Here is a 16,870-nt window from a genome sequence, read left to right as displayed (position 1 = left end):
TTTTAAATGGCGACGGTTCCAAATCTGATTTCAAAGTAATTCCTATGCATTCGGTCGGCACCTTACTTAGTAAATTATGAAATGGATTGGAGTCGTCATTTTGGACATATCAGCTAATGTTGTGATATGACCAAGTCCCCGCGAGCACGTGTCTGATCAGGACATACTCGATGGTGGGGTGCGAGTACCGGTACGTTTGATCGAGAGGCCGAGGCGAGCTTGTGTGGGCATCGCATGAACGGTGTGACTTCTCGAGGGAGGAGCTTTTTTTGTAACAGCTGGACCCGTTAGGGATGCCTACGTACCCCTTTTTGGAGGATCAAGCCATTCGTAGTTCTTTGTTTTTTGATTAAAAGTAGCTGGGGAAGCGCATTTACTCGGTTTATTTTTTTTAGACGAGGGAACATGACTGGAAGTCATTCGCTCGCTTTGGTGTTTGTTTAGTTGTGGAAACTTCGAAGGTACTTCGAGTTCCAAGCTCGTGGCACTGCTTCATCGGTTGAGGTTTCGAGATGGTAGACTCCCGGTTTGACTATCTCGGTGATCCTGTATGGTCCTTCCCAATTGGCTCCGAGTTTACCAGCCTTCCATTCCTTAGTGTTTTCGAACACCTTCCGGAGAACGAGGTTACCTAGTTTGAGAGGACGAGACTTAACTTTCTTGTTATAGTAACTCTCGATCTGATGTTGATAGTTCTGAATGCGAAGTAGCGCTTGGTCTTGTTTCTCTTCGATGTCGTCTAGAGCGTCGAGGAGCATATCATGGTTAAGTTCGACATTCTGCAGCATCTTGGAACGGCGTAAGCTCGTTACGTTTACTTCGGCGGGTGCCATTGTTTCGATTCCATAGGGCATCGAGAAAGGGGTAGCCTCATTGCTCCACGCGGAGTTGTTCTATGGGACCACATGACGCCATCTAGTTCATCGGCCCAGCAACCCTTCTTCAAGTCGAGTCGCTTCTTAAGGCTGTCGATGATTGTTTTGATAGTAGACTCAGCTTGACCGTTACTCTGTCGGTGTTAACATGTTGAGACGGATTCTCCACCTGTCGCAGAACTCTCTGAAGTTATGCGAGATAAACTGAGATCCGTTTTCAGTGATTATCTCGTAGGGGAGTCCGTGCCTGCAGATGATGTTTTTCCAGACGAACTTCTGTACTTCCTTATTGGTGATGTTAGCGTAGGCTTCTGCTTCTACCCACTTAGTGAAGTAATCCGTCAAGACCAAAATGAATCTCTTCTGTCGAGAGCTCGGCATTGGCCCTATAATGTCCATTCCCCATCGCATGAAAGGGTATGACGCGACCAAGGTATGGAGTAATTCCGTTGGACTATGGATGGTTGAAGCGTGTCGCTGGCACTTATCACATTTCTGGACGTAGGATTTGCAGTCCGCGTTCATGGTTGGCCAATCGTTGGGCTGACTTTCCGTTGCGCGAGCTTCATCGATATGCATTGCTTCGGTGATGGATGTTGTGATGGCTAGCTGCTCAGTCGTTGGGCTGATACTTGGTTTCTCGATCTTGTGTATTGGGATCGTTCACTTTACCTGGTCGTGCAGTTTGCTTCCGAGGGCTGCGAGGGCGTCTGCGCATATGTTCTCTCCGCGGGGAACCTTCGTGAGTTCAAAGAACTCGAAATCTCGTGTGAGGTCCTTGACGAGCTTTAGGTAAGCGTCCATTCTATCATTCCTGACGTCGTAGTCGCCGAGATATTGGCTTACCACGAGTTGGGAATTGGCTTACCACGAGTTGGGAATCACAATATGCGCTGACTCGCTTGGCTTTAACTGCTTTGGCGAGACGGAGGCCCGCAATGAGAGACTCATATTCGGCTTCATTATTTGACGCGGCGAAGCCAAAGCTGAACGACTGTCAAATTAGCTCGCCTGTAGGTGACTGTAGTTGCACGCCTGCCCCTGAACCTTTGTTCGTAGATGATCCATCTACGTGCAGTATCCAATTTTGGCTTGGTAGGATTAGATCTTGTTCGAGTTCTAGCGTTAACTCGATCAGGAAATAAGCGAGGACCTGTGACTTGGCTGCAGTGCGATTCTTGTACACGATGTTGTGCTCGCTGAGTTCCATTGCCCACTTGGTTAATCTTCCTGATTGGTTGGTGTTTTGCATCACCGTCCTGAGGGGCTGGTTGGAGAGTATCTCGATCGTATGCGATTGGAAATAAGGTCTGAGTTTTCTTGCTGAGGTAACGACGGCGAGAGCCATCTTCTCCAGGGTTGGGTATCGCGTTTCCGACTCGGTCATGCGTTTGCTGATGTAGAAAATAGGCTTCTGCTCGCCTCGGTCTTCTCGGATGAGAACGCTACTGACCGTTGAGGATGTGACGGCGATATATAAGGACAGGGTGTCGCCAGGTTCGGGCTTTGACAGAACCGGAGGCGTTGTGAGATAGTGCTTAAGCTGATTGAACGCTTCTTCACATTTTTCATCCCAGAAGAACATTTTATTCACCCGCGGGAGTTCATAGAAAGGGAAGCATTTATCAGTAGATCGTGAGATGAACCTGTTGAGGGCCGCAATCCTCCCTGTTAGACGCTGGACTTCTCGATTGTTCCTCGGGCTTGGAAGGTCAAGGATCGCCGTTATTTACTTGGGGTTTGCTTCGATGCTTCGCTGGGTGACGATGTAACCCAAGAATTCTCTTGAGGTGACGCCGAAGGTGCATTTCGCCGGGTTGAGCTTCATTCCGTACTCGTTCAGCATCTTGAAGCAGTCTCGCAAGTGGTGGAGGTGGTCTTCGGCATGAAGTGACTTGACCAGCATGTCGTCGATGTAAACTTCCATGGTGTCGCTAAGTTTATAAGTGAACATTCGATTGACCAGACGCTGGTAGGTCGCTCCTGCGTTTTTCAGGCCGAAAGGCATGACTTTGTAGCAATATGTCCCCATATCCGTTATGAAGGCCGTCTTCTCGTGATTTTCCGTGTGCATCAGAATTTGATTGTACCCCGAGAAGGCGTCCATGAAGGTTAAGAGTTCATTACCGGCTGTCGACTCTACCAAGCGATTGATGTGAGGGAGAGGGTAGCTGTCTTTTGGACATGCTTTGTTTATATCGGTGAAGTCGACACAGATGCGCCACTTTCCGTTCTTTTTCTTCACTACCACAGGATTGGCAAGCCACTCAGGGTACCATACCTCAGCGATGAAACCTGCGTCGAGCAGCCTGTCGACATCCTCATTCACAGCTTTAGACCGTTCGGGTCCGAGCTTCCGTCTTTTTTGTCGGATAGGCTTGAATGTCGAATCAACGTTCAGCTCGTGAGAAGTTACTGCGGGGTCTATTCCCTTCATATCAGAAGTTGTCCATGTGAAAGTCGAAGCGTTCACTTTGAGAAAGGAGATGATATGTGATTGCATCTCGTCGGAGAGAAAAGATCCGACGCGCAAGACCTTTGACGGGTCGGCTTCATCAATGGGGACTTCACGGATTTCCTCCTTTTGAGGATAGATCTTATGGATTGGTTTGGAAACTGAGTTGACGAGAGAAATTGACGGTTGTAGCTTGACTGCGGCGATAAGCAGCTCTCTCGCGGCGCGTTGGTCTCCACGGATCGTATGTGTTGTGCCGTCCTTTCCAGGGAATTTAATACACTGGTGATAAGTCGAGGGAATGGCTTTCATGGAGTGCAACGAAGGGGTGCCGAGGATAGCATTGTAAGGCGCTTTTGCCCGAATGATAGAGAACTTAACGGTTCGGGTTACATCCCCTGCGTAAACTGGGAGACGTATTGTCCCAATCATCTGTTCCGAGGAACCGTTGAACCCAGTGAGGGTGCGTGAAGAGGGCTTCATGTCGCGTAAGTCGTTTCCCATCGTGTCGAGCGTATCCCTAAAGATAAGGTCGACTGAGCTGCCAGTGTCGATGAGAAGCTTCGTCACCTGGCATTCGCCAATCCCAATATTAATGAGGAGTGGATCATTATGCGGCATGCTGATGCCGCGAGTATCGGCCGCTGAGAAAGAAATCTGATGGTCGGCCTCAACTTGTGAGGGCCATTTCTGCGCGGTGACGGCTTATCGTCGGTAATCTTTTACGGCCCGTACTGAGTCTCCGCAGGGAGGTGAACCGCCCATTATCACGTTGAGATGCAGGGTATGCGTCGCCTTCATCAATTCCAGTTATGTTCGCAGGTCGCCGGTAATATTTCCTGCTTGAGGAACCGTGCCGGGGAGTCGTTTTGCCTCCTCGAGACATCGTCGTAAGTCACGTCTCTTGGACTGACTGAGTTTGATTCGTAGGTCTTCGGCTCTAGAATTGATTTGCTCGCGGAGGTCCGTGATTTGAGGTTGGAGGCTCGGAGCAACTACGGTCTGGGCGACCTTTCTCACTTTGGACTTATTGATGGTCGTCCTAAGATCCGTCTTGCTCGCTGATACTATTGCGGCCTTTCGCTTTAGCAAGGCGCGTAGATCCTGAGAGTTTGTTGCGGGAAGGTGAAGTTGATCCGTTTTTCTCCCCAATTTATCATGTAAATCAAGTGTTATTGGTGGGATTTCGTCATCCGATGAGTCGTCTGGACGAGAGAGAATCACTTCCACTCGACGTCGGTTCTTCGGTCGTTCCTCATCGGTTGACTCATCCTCGAGGTTAAGGTTGTTCACGAGAGCTTTCTCGGGGCTAGCTCGTTCTTCGTTTTGAGGAGCTCTGGCTTGAAACTTCTGAGTTTTCTTCTCTTTGTTTTTGCTCTAGCTTTTACTGTTCTTCGGCTTCTACGGGGGAGATTATATCTCGATTTTGCCACTTTCGACTGACACGAGGAAATGTCCATAAAGAACTTTGCAATCCTTCGTGTCGTGTGACTTGACCCTGTGATACGAGCACCACTTGTTAGGCTCGGCAGCGTTTGAGCTCATTGGTTCGGGGGAGCTGGATGTCTTCTGTGCGGAGTCTCGATCCCAGTGATTCCATCCCTTCTCTCGCACAACAACTGCGGAGCCTGAGGGTTCTTCTTCGTCCACGACATTCATGTAACCTCTTTTCTGGTTGGGTTTTCCGCCCCCAGAATGCTGGCGAGGTTCCTGACGAGTATCGTTCGTTCGGGCGGGTGTTTGTTTCCCCGCTGCCTCATTTGCCGCCTTCGCCCTGGTGTCTTCTTCCATATGGATGAAGTTGTTGGATCGGGCGATAGCGTCTGGCACGGATCTCGTAGGGTGCCGGTAGAGGTCGGCTCGAAACGGTGATTTAATATGGAGGGTGTTCATCAGCGATTCCACAGCTATATGGTCTGGTACGTCGACCTTCGAGACTACGGATTTAAACTTCTCCATGAAATCCCTGAGGCTCTGCCCATTAGCATGATTGAGATTCCATAGGTCCGTGGCGGTGGCTTCCTGACGAGTAAACATGATATAGTTCTTAAGGAAAGCCGTCGAGAGGTCGTGAAAGCTGTTGACCAGTTGAGGGCAGGTCCTTTGAGGGTTTCGACGAAAAGCTGGCAAAAGTCAGTGTCTTTCTCTTCGTTGGAGAGGTTTGCGCGTCGCATCGCAATGTTAAAGGATGTGACGTGGGCGGAGGGGTCAGAAACGCCATCGAAGGTCGGAAGATGGAGCTTTTCCATCTTTCGGAGTTGAACCACCGTTTTTTTTTCTGTGAACGGCGTCCGTAGAGATTCTGCGAGGACACGCTCAATTTGTGGGGCAGACGTCGATACATTGTGAATCTTAGAGTTGATATCTAGCAATGATTGCTTTAACGCGGCAAGGTCGTTTATGGTCTGGGCGTCAAGACTTGAACCATATCGCCGTCGTTGATATCTTGGTCTTCAGCATGCGCTGGTGTCGCGCCGGTCGCTCGATCTGTATTAAACAGATGTCTTCGGTATTGCGTCGTTGAGACTTCCACGTTCGCAGCGAGAGGGGCTTGGATTTTTGCGAGAGCCGCAATTTGGTCGGTCGCCGCCTTTTGGGCTGAGTCTTGCTGTGCGAGGCGCACCATGATAGTTTCTATGGATGCGGGTGGTAACGGTGCTGGAGTCGCAGGAAAGGGTGTAGGTGTCGTTTCAGGAGCCTCACGCTCTTCTCCAGAGAAAGAGCCGTCGTTGCTCGTCGCCATCTTGTTGACGTTACTTTGCTAAAGTCCCCACGGTGGGCGCCAACTGTTTGATCGGGAAACGGTATTAAACGGTGAAACGTTTGGTTTTAGATGTGGGTTAAGCAAAGACGTCTTATTGATGGTCGGGAAAGCGTTCTGTCGATTACAAGGAAAGGAGATGCGTAAAAGAAAGGAAGCCGGAGCTCAAAGAGCTTTCCGAAAAGATACAATACGGCAAGAGAATAAAGGTAAAACCCTAATCTAGCCGTCGAGTATTTGTAAGTGATTTCGGATCCTCTTTACCTCGCACCCTCCTCTCCATATATAGCTGACCTAGTGCTCTTTCGTGACCTAGCTCAGGTCGTCTTCGTGTGCTTTTAACTCGTTGGGCCGAGGAGTCCACGTTGCTTCGAGGAGCCGCCGAGCCGGATGCATTTAGTCGATGTGCGATCGACCAAAAGCACTCTCGCGTCGCGCAGAGGGATCTGCGCTTCGAGCCGTCAAGCCGAGCTGTTGCTGTGCCTTATACGGGCCAGACCGTCTATTCTTCGGGCCTTGAGGGATGGTCGAATCCAGCCCCTACATTCAGGTAGGTTGTTGGTACTCTCGCAATATTTATCAGATGAGATCATTTTGATGACAGTTTATTAGGTCCTGCATAGGTACCATGCAGGACCAGTACATAGTCGGTAATTAGTGTCAGATTAATTATCTTCATTTGTTGCAGAAAAGAGTGAGTCAATGGTCATATGAATTGGGCATGTGAAGCATTCACAAAAGAGTGTGCCTGGTTGGCTATTTGCGTTGTCGGTAAGTGTCAGTGTACGTATTTGTTGAAGATGCACAAGCTAAAAACTCAGTTACACAGTATATACAAGTTCTTTGGTGTAATGTAGTTGCAAAAACTACAAAAGAAATTTTTTGAGGCGTTTTCAGTGTAATGTTTAGAGCATTATTATATCTTTTTATTCATTCTAAGTTGATAAAATAAAAAAAAAACATCAAGGATCGATCAATCAGCAAGTTGACCGTGTCGAAGTATTCATGATCAACTAATTTTTGTTGCTTTCTCTATAAGTTTGCGATTGAAAATTAAACCTCCATGGCTGAACTGGAACTTTAATTCAATATGCCCTTCTTAGAAAAAAACCATTCTCAATATCCCTTCTCTATTCTCATTACCCTCATCTCTTTGTACTTCGAAAAATAGCCTTCTATTTATTTATTAGGTTTCTTCCATCTCACTAAATTAATGAATTAATTAAATAACTAATAAATCAATTACCTTATGGGCTCCATTTCTCTTTATTCTTCTCCACATGCTTCGCATCATTCTTCTTCTCCACATGCTTCGCATCATTCTTCTTCTTCCATTGATAAATTTGAAGCTTAAAAAATAGGTAATATATGTCTGTTTTTGATGAAATTTGTTTTGGAATATTATTAAAATAAAGTGTACATCATAGATGTTGTATTTAATGCAAAAATTGATGGGTATTTCAAGGGATTAAAAACGATTTATAAGACTGTGTTTACGGACTGGTGGATTTATTATGTCCGTTTTTATAGATTTTTTTCTGGAATATCACTACAACAAACTGTACATCATGAGTAAAATAAAAGATTTAAGATTTGATGAGTGTTTCAGAGGTTTAAAATGATTTTTAAAACTGTGTTTATGAGTTGATGGGTTTATTATACCGTTTCTGAAGAAAAATTTTATGTAAAATTATTAAAACAAAGTATACATCATGGATAAAGTAAAAAAATGTAAGATTTGATAAGTATTTTGAGAGATTGAAAATGATTTTTAAAACTGATTTTAAGTTAATGGGTTATTTTTTTGTAAAAAAGTTAATAGGTTCATTATGGCCGTTTTTGAAGAATTTTTTTCTGGAATATTATTAGAACATAGTATACATCATGTGTAAAGTAAAAAATGTAAGATTTGTTGGGTATTTCGAGAGACTGAAAATGATTTTTATAACTGTTTTTTTGGGGTTGGTGGGTTTATTATGTCTGATTTTGATGATATTTGTGTATATCATAGATAATATTAATAATGTAAGATTTAGTGAAAATTAAGAGAGATAAAAATAATTTTAAAACATGAATTCTATGGCCTTTGGGTTTATTTCACTCTTATGAAAAAAAAAAGATAAGTTACCTACCACATATATGTGAAATAGTCATAGAAGATAATAATAGTGGTTTAATCAAACAATATCATCCTAAAAAGTAGATAAGTTTGTAAACGAAATTTTTATTGGGTATTACTCAAATTACTAGTTTTACTGAGACAAAACGGTTTTATTAGATCCCGTTGGGTTTGGGTTGGATCCGGATGTATCAGGTAGTGTAGGTTGGGTCATTGTAGTTAAATGATTCCATTAAGGGTATTGGTTTCAAACAATTCTAAATCTATAGACTTTACCAATTTTGTATGTCAAACAATTATAAAATCTATAGACTTTTACAAATTTTATAGTAGTATTGTAATGAATTAGTATTAGTAAAAGAATGATTGATATCATCATTGCAAAAATGGCAGAGGGAGAGGTATGGGACCGTGGTTTGAAAATGGACTAGTTCAGGTTTTTGAATGTGTACGTAATTTTATTATGTTTTCATCGTGTGTAATTTTGACTATTAGAATTATTGATTTTATTGTGTGTAACTCAGAATACTAGAATTACTGGATTTATTGTGTGTAACGTGGCATACTAGGATTAATGGGTTTTGTTATGTGTAATCCAAAACCCCTGTATATTTCAAGTAGGATGTGTATTTAGCATATATAACTCATATATTATCTATTAGTATACTATCTTTATAGTAAATAAGACTACTAAAACTATTTAGATTATTATTTTCTGTAGTAGGAATATTTATCATTTTCTCAAAATGATTCGTTAACTTTCATGGTTGTTGTGTGAATGTAATGCTATAATAAGAAGAATCTATCAAAAATACTTATTTCTGGTAAATTGTTTATGTTATACTCTTCCTTAATGATATTCATTGTATAAAATCATTGGTTTTACTAAAAAATATTTCATTTGAACATGGTTTTACTAATAAAGCTTAAAATTTGCCAAAATATTACTATATGTAAGGTAGTATTACTACTACCTTGAAGATTACCAAGAATTACTAAGTGTAATTAAATTATTAAATTTAGATATATAACAGTTGCACTTTTTACATGAATATTTTTTAAAGTGCTATACATATACATTTTACATAGGTACTTTTTATATTATTATTTTAACATGAGCAAAACAAAACAAATTTTATGAAACATAAAATGTTTTTAAATTCTAAAATAAGAAGATAAATGTTTTAAAACTTTTTAAATATTTATAATGGAAGATGTAATGTGATATATTACCACAACTTAATATTTACTGACAAACAAAATGTGTTTGTAGAAGAAATACTTAATAAATTTTCCAGACATAATAAACTTAGTAAAATTAGTTATTCTAACATGTCATTTGCAACACATACAAGTTTTAACTACCTCGAAGAAAAGTTCAAAACAATAAAGATACTCAATTTCTTATATTTTTGTCAACTTGACGCAGTCAAGTGAAGTGTTAACACTAAGATGACATGGACAGTAGTCTTCCTTCAATTTTAACACCATGCTTACTCAGACTCATACAACGTATTCTAAACTATAAACTCTATACAACCATGCGCAGCTTATGTTTCTGACACCAAAACAATATAGGGATTGCCTGCCCACTTGATTGAAGGTTCAAACAGAAGCTCCTTCTCGTTGGTCTCATAGAACTTAATACCTGCACATTACTCTTTGACCATTAGCACATCTTACAGATGTGAAAATTAGGTAAAAATGGGAGTAAGACTTGCCATAAACTGTGGGTGAAAGGCTCAGTTTCTCGAACTCAATGGATTCTATACAGAAAGTGCCAATGTAATCTGCAATATGGGTTGTGCGGAGCTCCGAATAATCTTGCAAACAACCTATAAACAGGAGAATGAAAAACTAAAGCTTATATACAGAAGCATAAATTGATAAGAAGCAGGAAACAAAGAGAACCTTATCAAGGTAGGGCCACATGTAGAAAGAAGAATATCAGTGTCATCAAGTAAATCAAGAAGCTAGAATGATTCAATATGTTGAGTTAACTTACTCTTTCATAGTCAGGATTCTTCATCCATAAAGGGATATCAGGTAGAAGATCAAGAAAGAGAGTGATGCTAGTCTCAACTAGTGGCCTCGCAGGTAGATAGTGCAAAAGTCGCTGGTTAATAAACAAACACAACCACTCAATCAGTCCTAATGCAAACCGCATAACAACAACACAACATCAATTAAGTTCCATCACCAACAGGATTCATCTCCCTAAATATTTATTTTAGTCTTAACTAGGCATCTCAACAATTTAATACAGCTTACCCCACTCAAAACACACAAAAATTGTATCAGTTTTCGGTCCCAGCTTGTTTATGTGTAACATATACCTGATAATAAGATTACACAAGTTTTTACCCAATTTCAAAGCCAATATTCTTTTTCTACAGACACATTTATTAAGTTTCCCCAATAACTTATAAGTTTTCTCCAAAAAAAAATTTTCAAACCTAGTTACAAAACGACCAAATAACTATCAAAAAAAGAGAAACTAATCACTTACCACAAAGAACTAAGGATGGAGCCTTGAATTCGACGGAGAATGAAGAAAAAAACGATGTGATTCTCGACTTAGGGGTTTTGGAGGGGTTTCAATCACAATGAGAGACAGAGAGACTTGAGACACGAGAAATAAGAGAGAGGGAGATTGATGAATTCTCGATTTAGATGGAGAAGGGACAAAAAACGATGCGACTCTGCTAAGGGTTTTGGTTTTCCGTCGCAAGAGGGAGAGAGTTGAGAGGGAGAGTTTGGGGTGGAGAAGGAACGCTGTCGTTTCGCTTTAGGTTGGTCGGATTCTAGGGTTAAATTTGGGTGGGTCGGATCTTTAGGTTGGGCCCTTGTAAATAACCTATTTCATTAGGGGGTAATTTGTCTTTAGAACACTATCCACTCATTTTCCATTTAAAAGAAAATAAAAAAAGAAAATATATTTTAATAAGTGGAGAAATGATAAATTTTCAAGAGAGAGAGAGGGACATTCGGAGTTAAAGTCCGCTGAACTGTCATGTGTCTACAGTAAACCTTTTTGGCAGACTTTTACAGTTTTTAAAATTAGCTGGGATAGGTAGAGATCTTACAGATAAATGATGAGACTTTTATGATAACAAGTTCACTTAAATTAACAGAAACGCTAGCAGAGAGGCGATGACACCCATATCCAATACATTTTCCCGTTATCTTGATTCAACTCTTAATTATGGACTTTTGTATCCTTTTATTTTCTACGTACACTTATATATGCCATGTTTTCATAATTTGACTTTTTAATCTACTTGAGATATTGATTCTATCTACGCTTGAATTGCTTTTCTAAGTTTACAGTCTGATACTACAAATATTTTTAATACAAGTATTCTTAAACCTAATATATGTTCTAGATGTCTTTGGCATGCAGCAGCAATATCAGCCTAACTATGAGCTTATGTTTATACCTCCCTTTGTTTCTGTTTTAAATTATGTATTATATGTGGAAGGAACCCAAAATAAAGAGGTGCGGAGTAAAATAAGAGGATAGAAACTAGAACATATAACCTTCCCGTTGAAGTATTTCAACATTACCATGATTTGTGATATAAATGTGATGGGTTGTTAGAATGAGCCTATTGATAAGATCACGCACTGGGTAATTCGGAGAAAGAAGAAGAGATATATTTTTGCAAATTATTTTTAGGTTTAATTATAAAATACAAAAAAACTTTGATTTTATTACGTACGATTTAGTCCAAGAAACACTTTTGCAAACTATCTACGATTTAGTCATTGGAGTTAAGGGTGTTTAATCCGATAAAAACCAAGCCAACTAAAAAAAAAACAAACCAAAATAAATAAAATGGTTTTGATTTCGTAACAGCGTATAAACCAAATCAATGTTATTTTTAAAACCCATGGTATATTGATATTATTCGGTATATAAATCGATCAAACCATATAAACTGATTAATTAAAATATAGTAGTATATATGTAAATTACATAATATAATTATATGGGCTATGCTGATTTTTCATAGTAGTATAGTTATATGTAAATTACATAATGTAATTATATATACGCAGTTTACTTTATTAATTTCAATTTTTATAAATCAAAATACCAAAAAGACGAACCAAGACCAAACCACAATCCGAATTGAACAACTTTATTTGGATATATAATTTTTATATCTGTCAAACCCCACGCAAAGCTCGGATCTCAACCTAATTTATATGTATATGTAACGGAAGCTGGTCCCGAGAAAAAAAAGAAATAAACGCAATGTATGATAAGAAAATAACGAGACTCAAATAATAGTGTATAGATGAAGAAGATGCAGTAGATCGTCTCTTAATGCACGACAAGAATAGTTTCTTTTTTTTAAAAGATGAAGAAGATGCAGTAGATCGGGGAATGTCAAAGCGAATGGATTTCCTCCAGCAGATGCAACATGGCCTTGTGCTGCTGGGTTTCTATATCTATGTTAGGCAATAGGACAAACGAAATCATCTGTCACATTATCAAACAAATAACTTCTTCGTTTCTTCACTCAAGCATAGCAGAGTCATACAACTCTTTCATAAAATTAAAGATAATATTACCACATTGTGAAACATACTGTAGTTGGGATGTTGATGCTTGTTGCTTTGCACCCTTTTAATTAATTAATACAATCATTTGAGTTAATGACGTGTGTTTCTCCAGAGCATTCTTTTATACGCCTTTTTAATTTTTGAACAGTGTACCCTTTCATACATCTCTTTTAATTTCTGAAAAATGCATCCTATTAATTAATTGGTACAACTGTTTGAACAAATGATGTGTCTTTCTCTGCTGCATCCTCATACACCCCTTTTTAATTTTTGAATGATGCATCCGTTCACAAGCCGCTCTTAATTTATTAATAATGCACCCTTTTAATTTATTTATACAATTGTTTGAGCAAAGGACATGTCTTTCTCTGACACACCATTTTGCACGTTTTTTTTAATTTTTAAACGATGTACATTTTCACACGCCTCTTTTAATTTCCGAACGACACAACCTTTTAATTAACTGATTAAATTTTCGAAAAAATTACTATCCTTTCTCCGATACATTCTCTTACACATCTTTTAATTTTTGAATTATGCATCCTTTTATATATATTTTAAATTTCTAAACGATGCATTGTTTTAGAGAGGGAGAGAGTGTCGGAGAGAGAAAGAGAGGGAGAGAGACTGGCTTATTTTTTTCTTATTTTACTATTACATCTCTTAAAAATATGTTTTATCTTAAAATAAAATTTAGTCTATTTGGCATTTTATGTTCATCACATAATATGTACATGTATAATATATTTTGCAAATCTTGTGTATGATAAAAAAATTAATAAATTTCTAAATACATTAAACAAAATAAATATTGAGTCAGTAAAAACATAATTATTAGGTATATACATTTTATTAATATTGTTAAAACAATTTAAACTTTTAGCAAATAATTTATGTGTGCACATATTCACACAGATTTGATTCCTATTATATTTCTTAGCAAATAATTAACGGAAACAAAATTGAGAAAACAGTAATAACGGATACTCAAATGTGCATTATTTAGTCATGAAGATCATTATTATTATATGGTTCTAGTTTTGTAGACATTCAATGTTTGATTGGATTGATCTATTGTTTGGGGAAGGGTATGAGCTGGTTTTGGTAATCAATATGAATATTTTGATTGATAGCGTGCAACTATTTTCTCAATTTGTTAGTAGCTAGCATGTATTTTGGGGGAAGGGTCTGAGGTGGTTTTGGTAATCAATATGAATATTTTGATTGATAGGGTGCAACTATTTTCTCAAGCATGTAATTTTGGTGTTTTGTCTCGATGTTTATAATTTTCAGTTTCAACTTCAATGTTGTTGCTATTTTTTTTCTAATTCCTCCGCAGAGTAGTAACAGTTATCATCATTCTAAGTGAAGAAAACATAAATAAATAAATGGAATTTAGTTACTTATTTATTTTCTGAGTAAAATAGTATTCTCTTAAACCGCATGTATCTTTTTATTTCGGTTAGATGAAGGTTTTAGAAAAACAATTTTTCTTACAAAACTTCTATTTTTATTATTTGTTTTAAAACAGTTGAGATTATCTAATTAAAATTAATCATGATTTAAGTAATAGTAAAATTACATATTTACAATAATAAAATATTTTTCAATATACATGACAACATAAAAAAAATTATCTTCATAAAAATATTCGTTTGATACATTAAATTTCTACATCTTTGTATTGACGTAATCAATTATGATTTTGTAATTTCCAAAATTAGTAATAAAAATATGAAAATGGCTGATAACATTAGTTTTGTTGACCTCGCTCTATTATTCTATTTTTCACAAGTTGAATAGAACAAACTATTTTTATCTTTATCTGTTGTGTATATATATTACGAGCGTTAGGAACTACTCCATCTGTTCCTTATTATTGTATATTCTAGGATTTTCACAGTTTTTAAGAAAGTTGTTGAAATTTCTATTTTAACCTTTTGTCATTACTATTAAAAAAATATCGTAATAAAAAAATCTAAGTTAAAATAAAAAGTGATCGATTAACTTTGTCATTATTTTGCTTCATTGTGTTTCGTTCCCCATATTTAAGATCCTCGTATTCCATATTTATTGTAGTCAACATTCCAATGATGAAACTTTACATTTTTTGACTTACTAATTCACGTACATAATGCGAACTTCTTTAAAAAAAATTTTGGAGCCAAAATTTTTAAACAACTCAAAATTTGGTTTTAGTACCAAAAGTTAAGTGACTATATATGTTTGAAGCATACGATGGATTGTAACTATGCATATTTGAGTAGCAGCTTTTCCTCACGATATTATGAGTTGTGAGGGAGACAGAGAGTTCGTTTTTGATTTAAACAATACACCGCCGAATTCCTTTGAAGCTGATTCAGACAATCAAAATCATGACGATGTTGAAGTTTCTTCTACAATTGTAACAGGTTATTTTACTTCTATAAATTACTCTGAAAAGTTGGTACAAGTATCAGTATGTGCCATAAATTACTTTCCAAAGTTTATCCATCGTTAGTTTCTAATATTAGTTGCCTATTGTATTATTATCAATCGTAACATGTTTGAGCCTAAATACTCGTAGCGTGGAGTATTTTATGTGTCTATTATTTGTTTGACTCTCCATAGTGGCTTGCTATATTATTTGTTCTTTTTGTATACTAATGACACGTGATTAACATTGCAGAAGATCAGGAAACATCACAAAATCAACAAGAAACCATCACCAAAAGAAAAGAAATGACAGATGAAGAAAGAGTTGAAGTTTACCATGCTTTGCTGGAAAGAAGTAACAATGGAAAGCTATTGAAAAACAGCACGAGAGAGGTTTCGGGTCTATTAGATGTGCCATTACAAAGAGTGCAAAATATATGGAAGAGGGCAAAGAATACTGGTTACGGTGAGGTTGTTGATGTGTCCCACAGGAGGAAAGGAAAATGCGGTCGCAAAAAGAAGCAGATTGACTGGCTTAAAGTTGTAGATATTCCGTTACATCGTCGAACAACAATAAGATCATTAGCGGCAGCTTTGGGCATGAGTCCAACAGTCGTGTTTCGAAGTCTAAAAAAAGGCCAACTGAGACGTCATTCTAATGCCATCAAGCCACTAATAAAAGAAGATAACAAAAAAACTCGGGTAAAATTCTGCTTATCTATGCTTAATAAAAATGCATTGCCTCATCAACCAAAGTTCGTCGATATGTACAATGTTGTACATATCGACGAAAAATGGTTTTACATGACTAAAAAGACGCAGACATATTATTTACTTCCCTCCGAAGAGGATCCGTTACGCACATGCCAGAGCAAAAGTTATATTAGTAAGGTGATGTTTTTGGCTGCTATGGCTCGTCCGAGATATGACGGAGAAGGGAATGAGACATTCTCGGGGAAAATAGGAATATTTCCCTTTGTTACTTTGCAAAAAGCTCAAAGACGAAGCTGCAATAGAGAAGGAGGAACCATGGAATTAAAGCCGATGGTATCGATCAAAAGAGAGGATATAAAACGTTTCTTGATTGAAAAAGTTCTTCCGAGAATATACGAGAGGTGGCCAGCTGAAGATTTTGGAAAAACAATCTTTATTCAGCAAGATAACGCCAAGACACATGTTACTGTCAATGACGAGGAATTTCAAGTAGCTGCTTTACAACAAGGATTGGATATCCAGTTGATGTGCCAACCTCCAAACTCACCAGATTTGAATATTTTGGATCTTGGGTATTTTCGAGCCATTCAAGCGTTGCAACATCATGTTTGTCCCAGGACAGTAGAAGATCTTGTCACTGCGGTAGAAGAGGCATACGATGAATATCCTCCAAATCTAGTCAACCGGGTTTTTTTAACTCTCCAGTCATGTATGATAGAGATCATGAAGATTGGAGGTGGAAACAATTACAAAATTCCACATCTGAAGAAAGACACATTGGAAAGAGAAGGACTTCTACCTGTTCAAATGGATTGCGACCCCAATTTAGTAGAAGAGGCGATGAATTATGTGGCATGTTAGATTATTTGTACGTGTTGTTCTTTTAAACTTGTTTGTTTGATATTATTTCAATTAATTAAAATAATGTCGGTACTTTTCTTTCTACTGCACGAAATGTT

At 38.4% G+C, this 16,870-nt stretch overlaps 2 protein-coding genes across 2 annotated transcripts; one reads left to right on the top strand and one right to left on the bottom strand.

Annotated features, from left to right (window-relative positions):
• Positions 1-2,604: 2,604 nt before the first annotated feature.
• Positions 2,605-3,951, bottom strand: LOC106363624. Its single transcript, XM_013803339.1, has one exon. The coding sequence runs from the start codon at positions 3,949-3,951 to the stop codon at positions 2,605-2,607; it is 1,347 nt and encodes a 448-aa protein (XP_013658793.1).
• An 11,552-nt stretch (positions 3,952-15,503) lies between these two features.
• LOC106363623 lies at positions 15,504-16,772 on the top strand. The gene has a single exon (XM_013803338.2). The coding sequence runs from the start codon at positions 15,504-15,506 to the stop codon at positions 16,770-16,772; it is 1,269 nt and encodes a 422-aa protein (XP_013658792.2).
• The last annotated feature ends 98 nt before the right edge of the window (positions 16,773-16,870 follow it).

This window comes from Brassica napus, chromosome C5 (genome assembly GCF_020379485.1).
Source record: "Brassica napus cultivar Da-Ae chromosome C5, Da-Ae, whole genome shotgun sequence".
Taxonomy (NCBI): Eukaryota; Viridiplantae; Streptophyta; class Magnoliopsida; order Brassicales; family Brassicaceae; genus Brassica; species Brassica napus.
The sequence above is the reverse complement of the archived record's forward strand: the minus strand, read 5'-3'. Positions and strand labels throughout refer to the sequence as shown.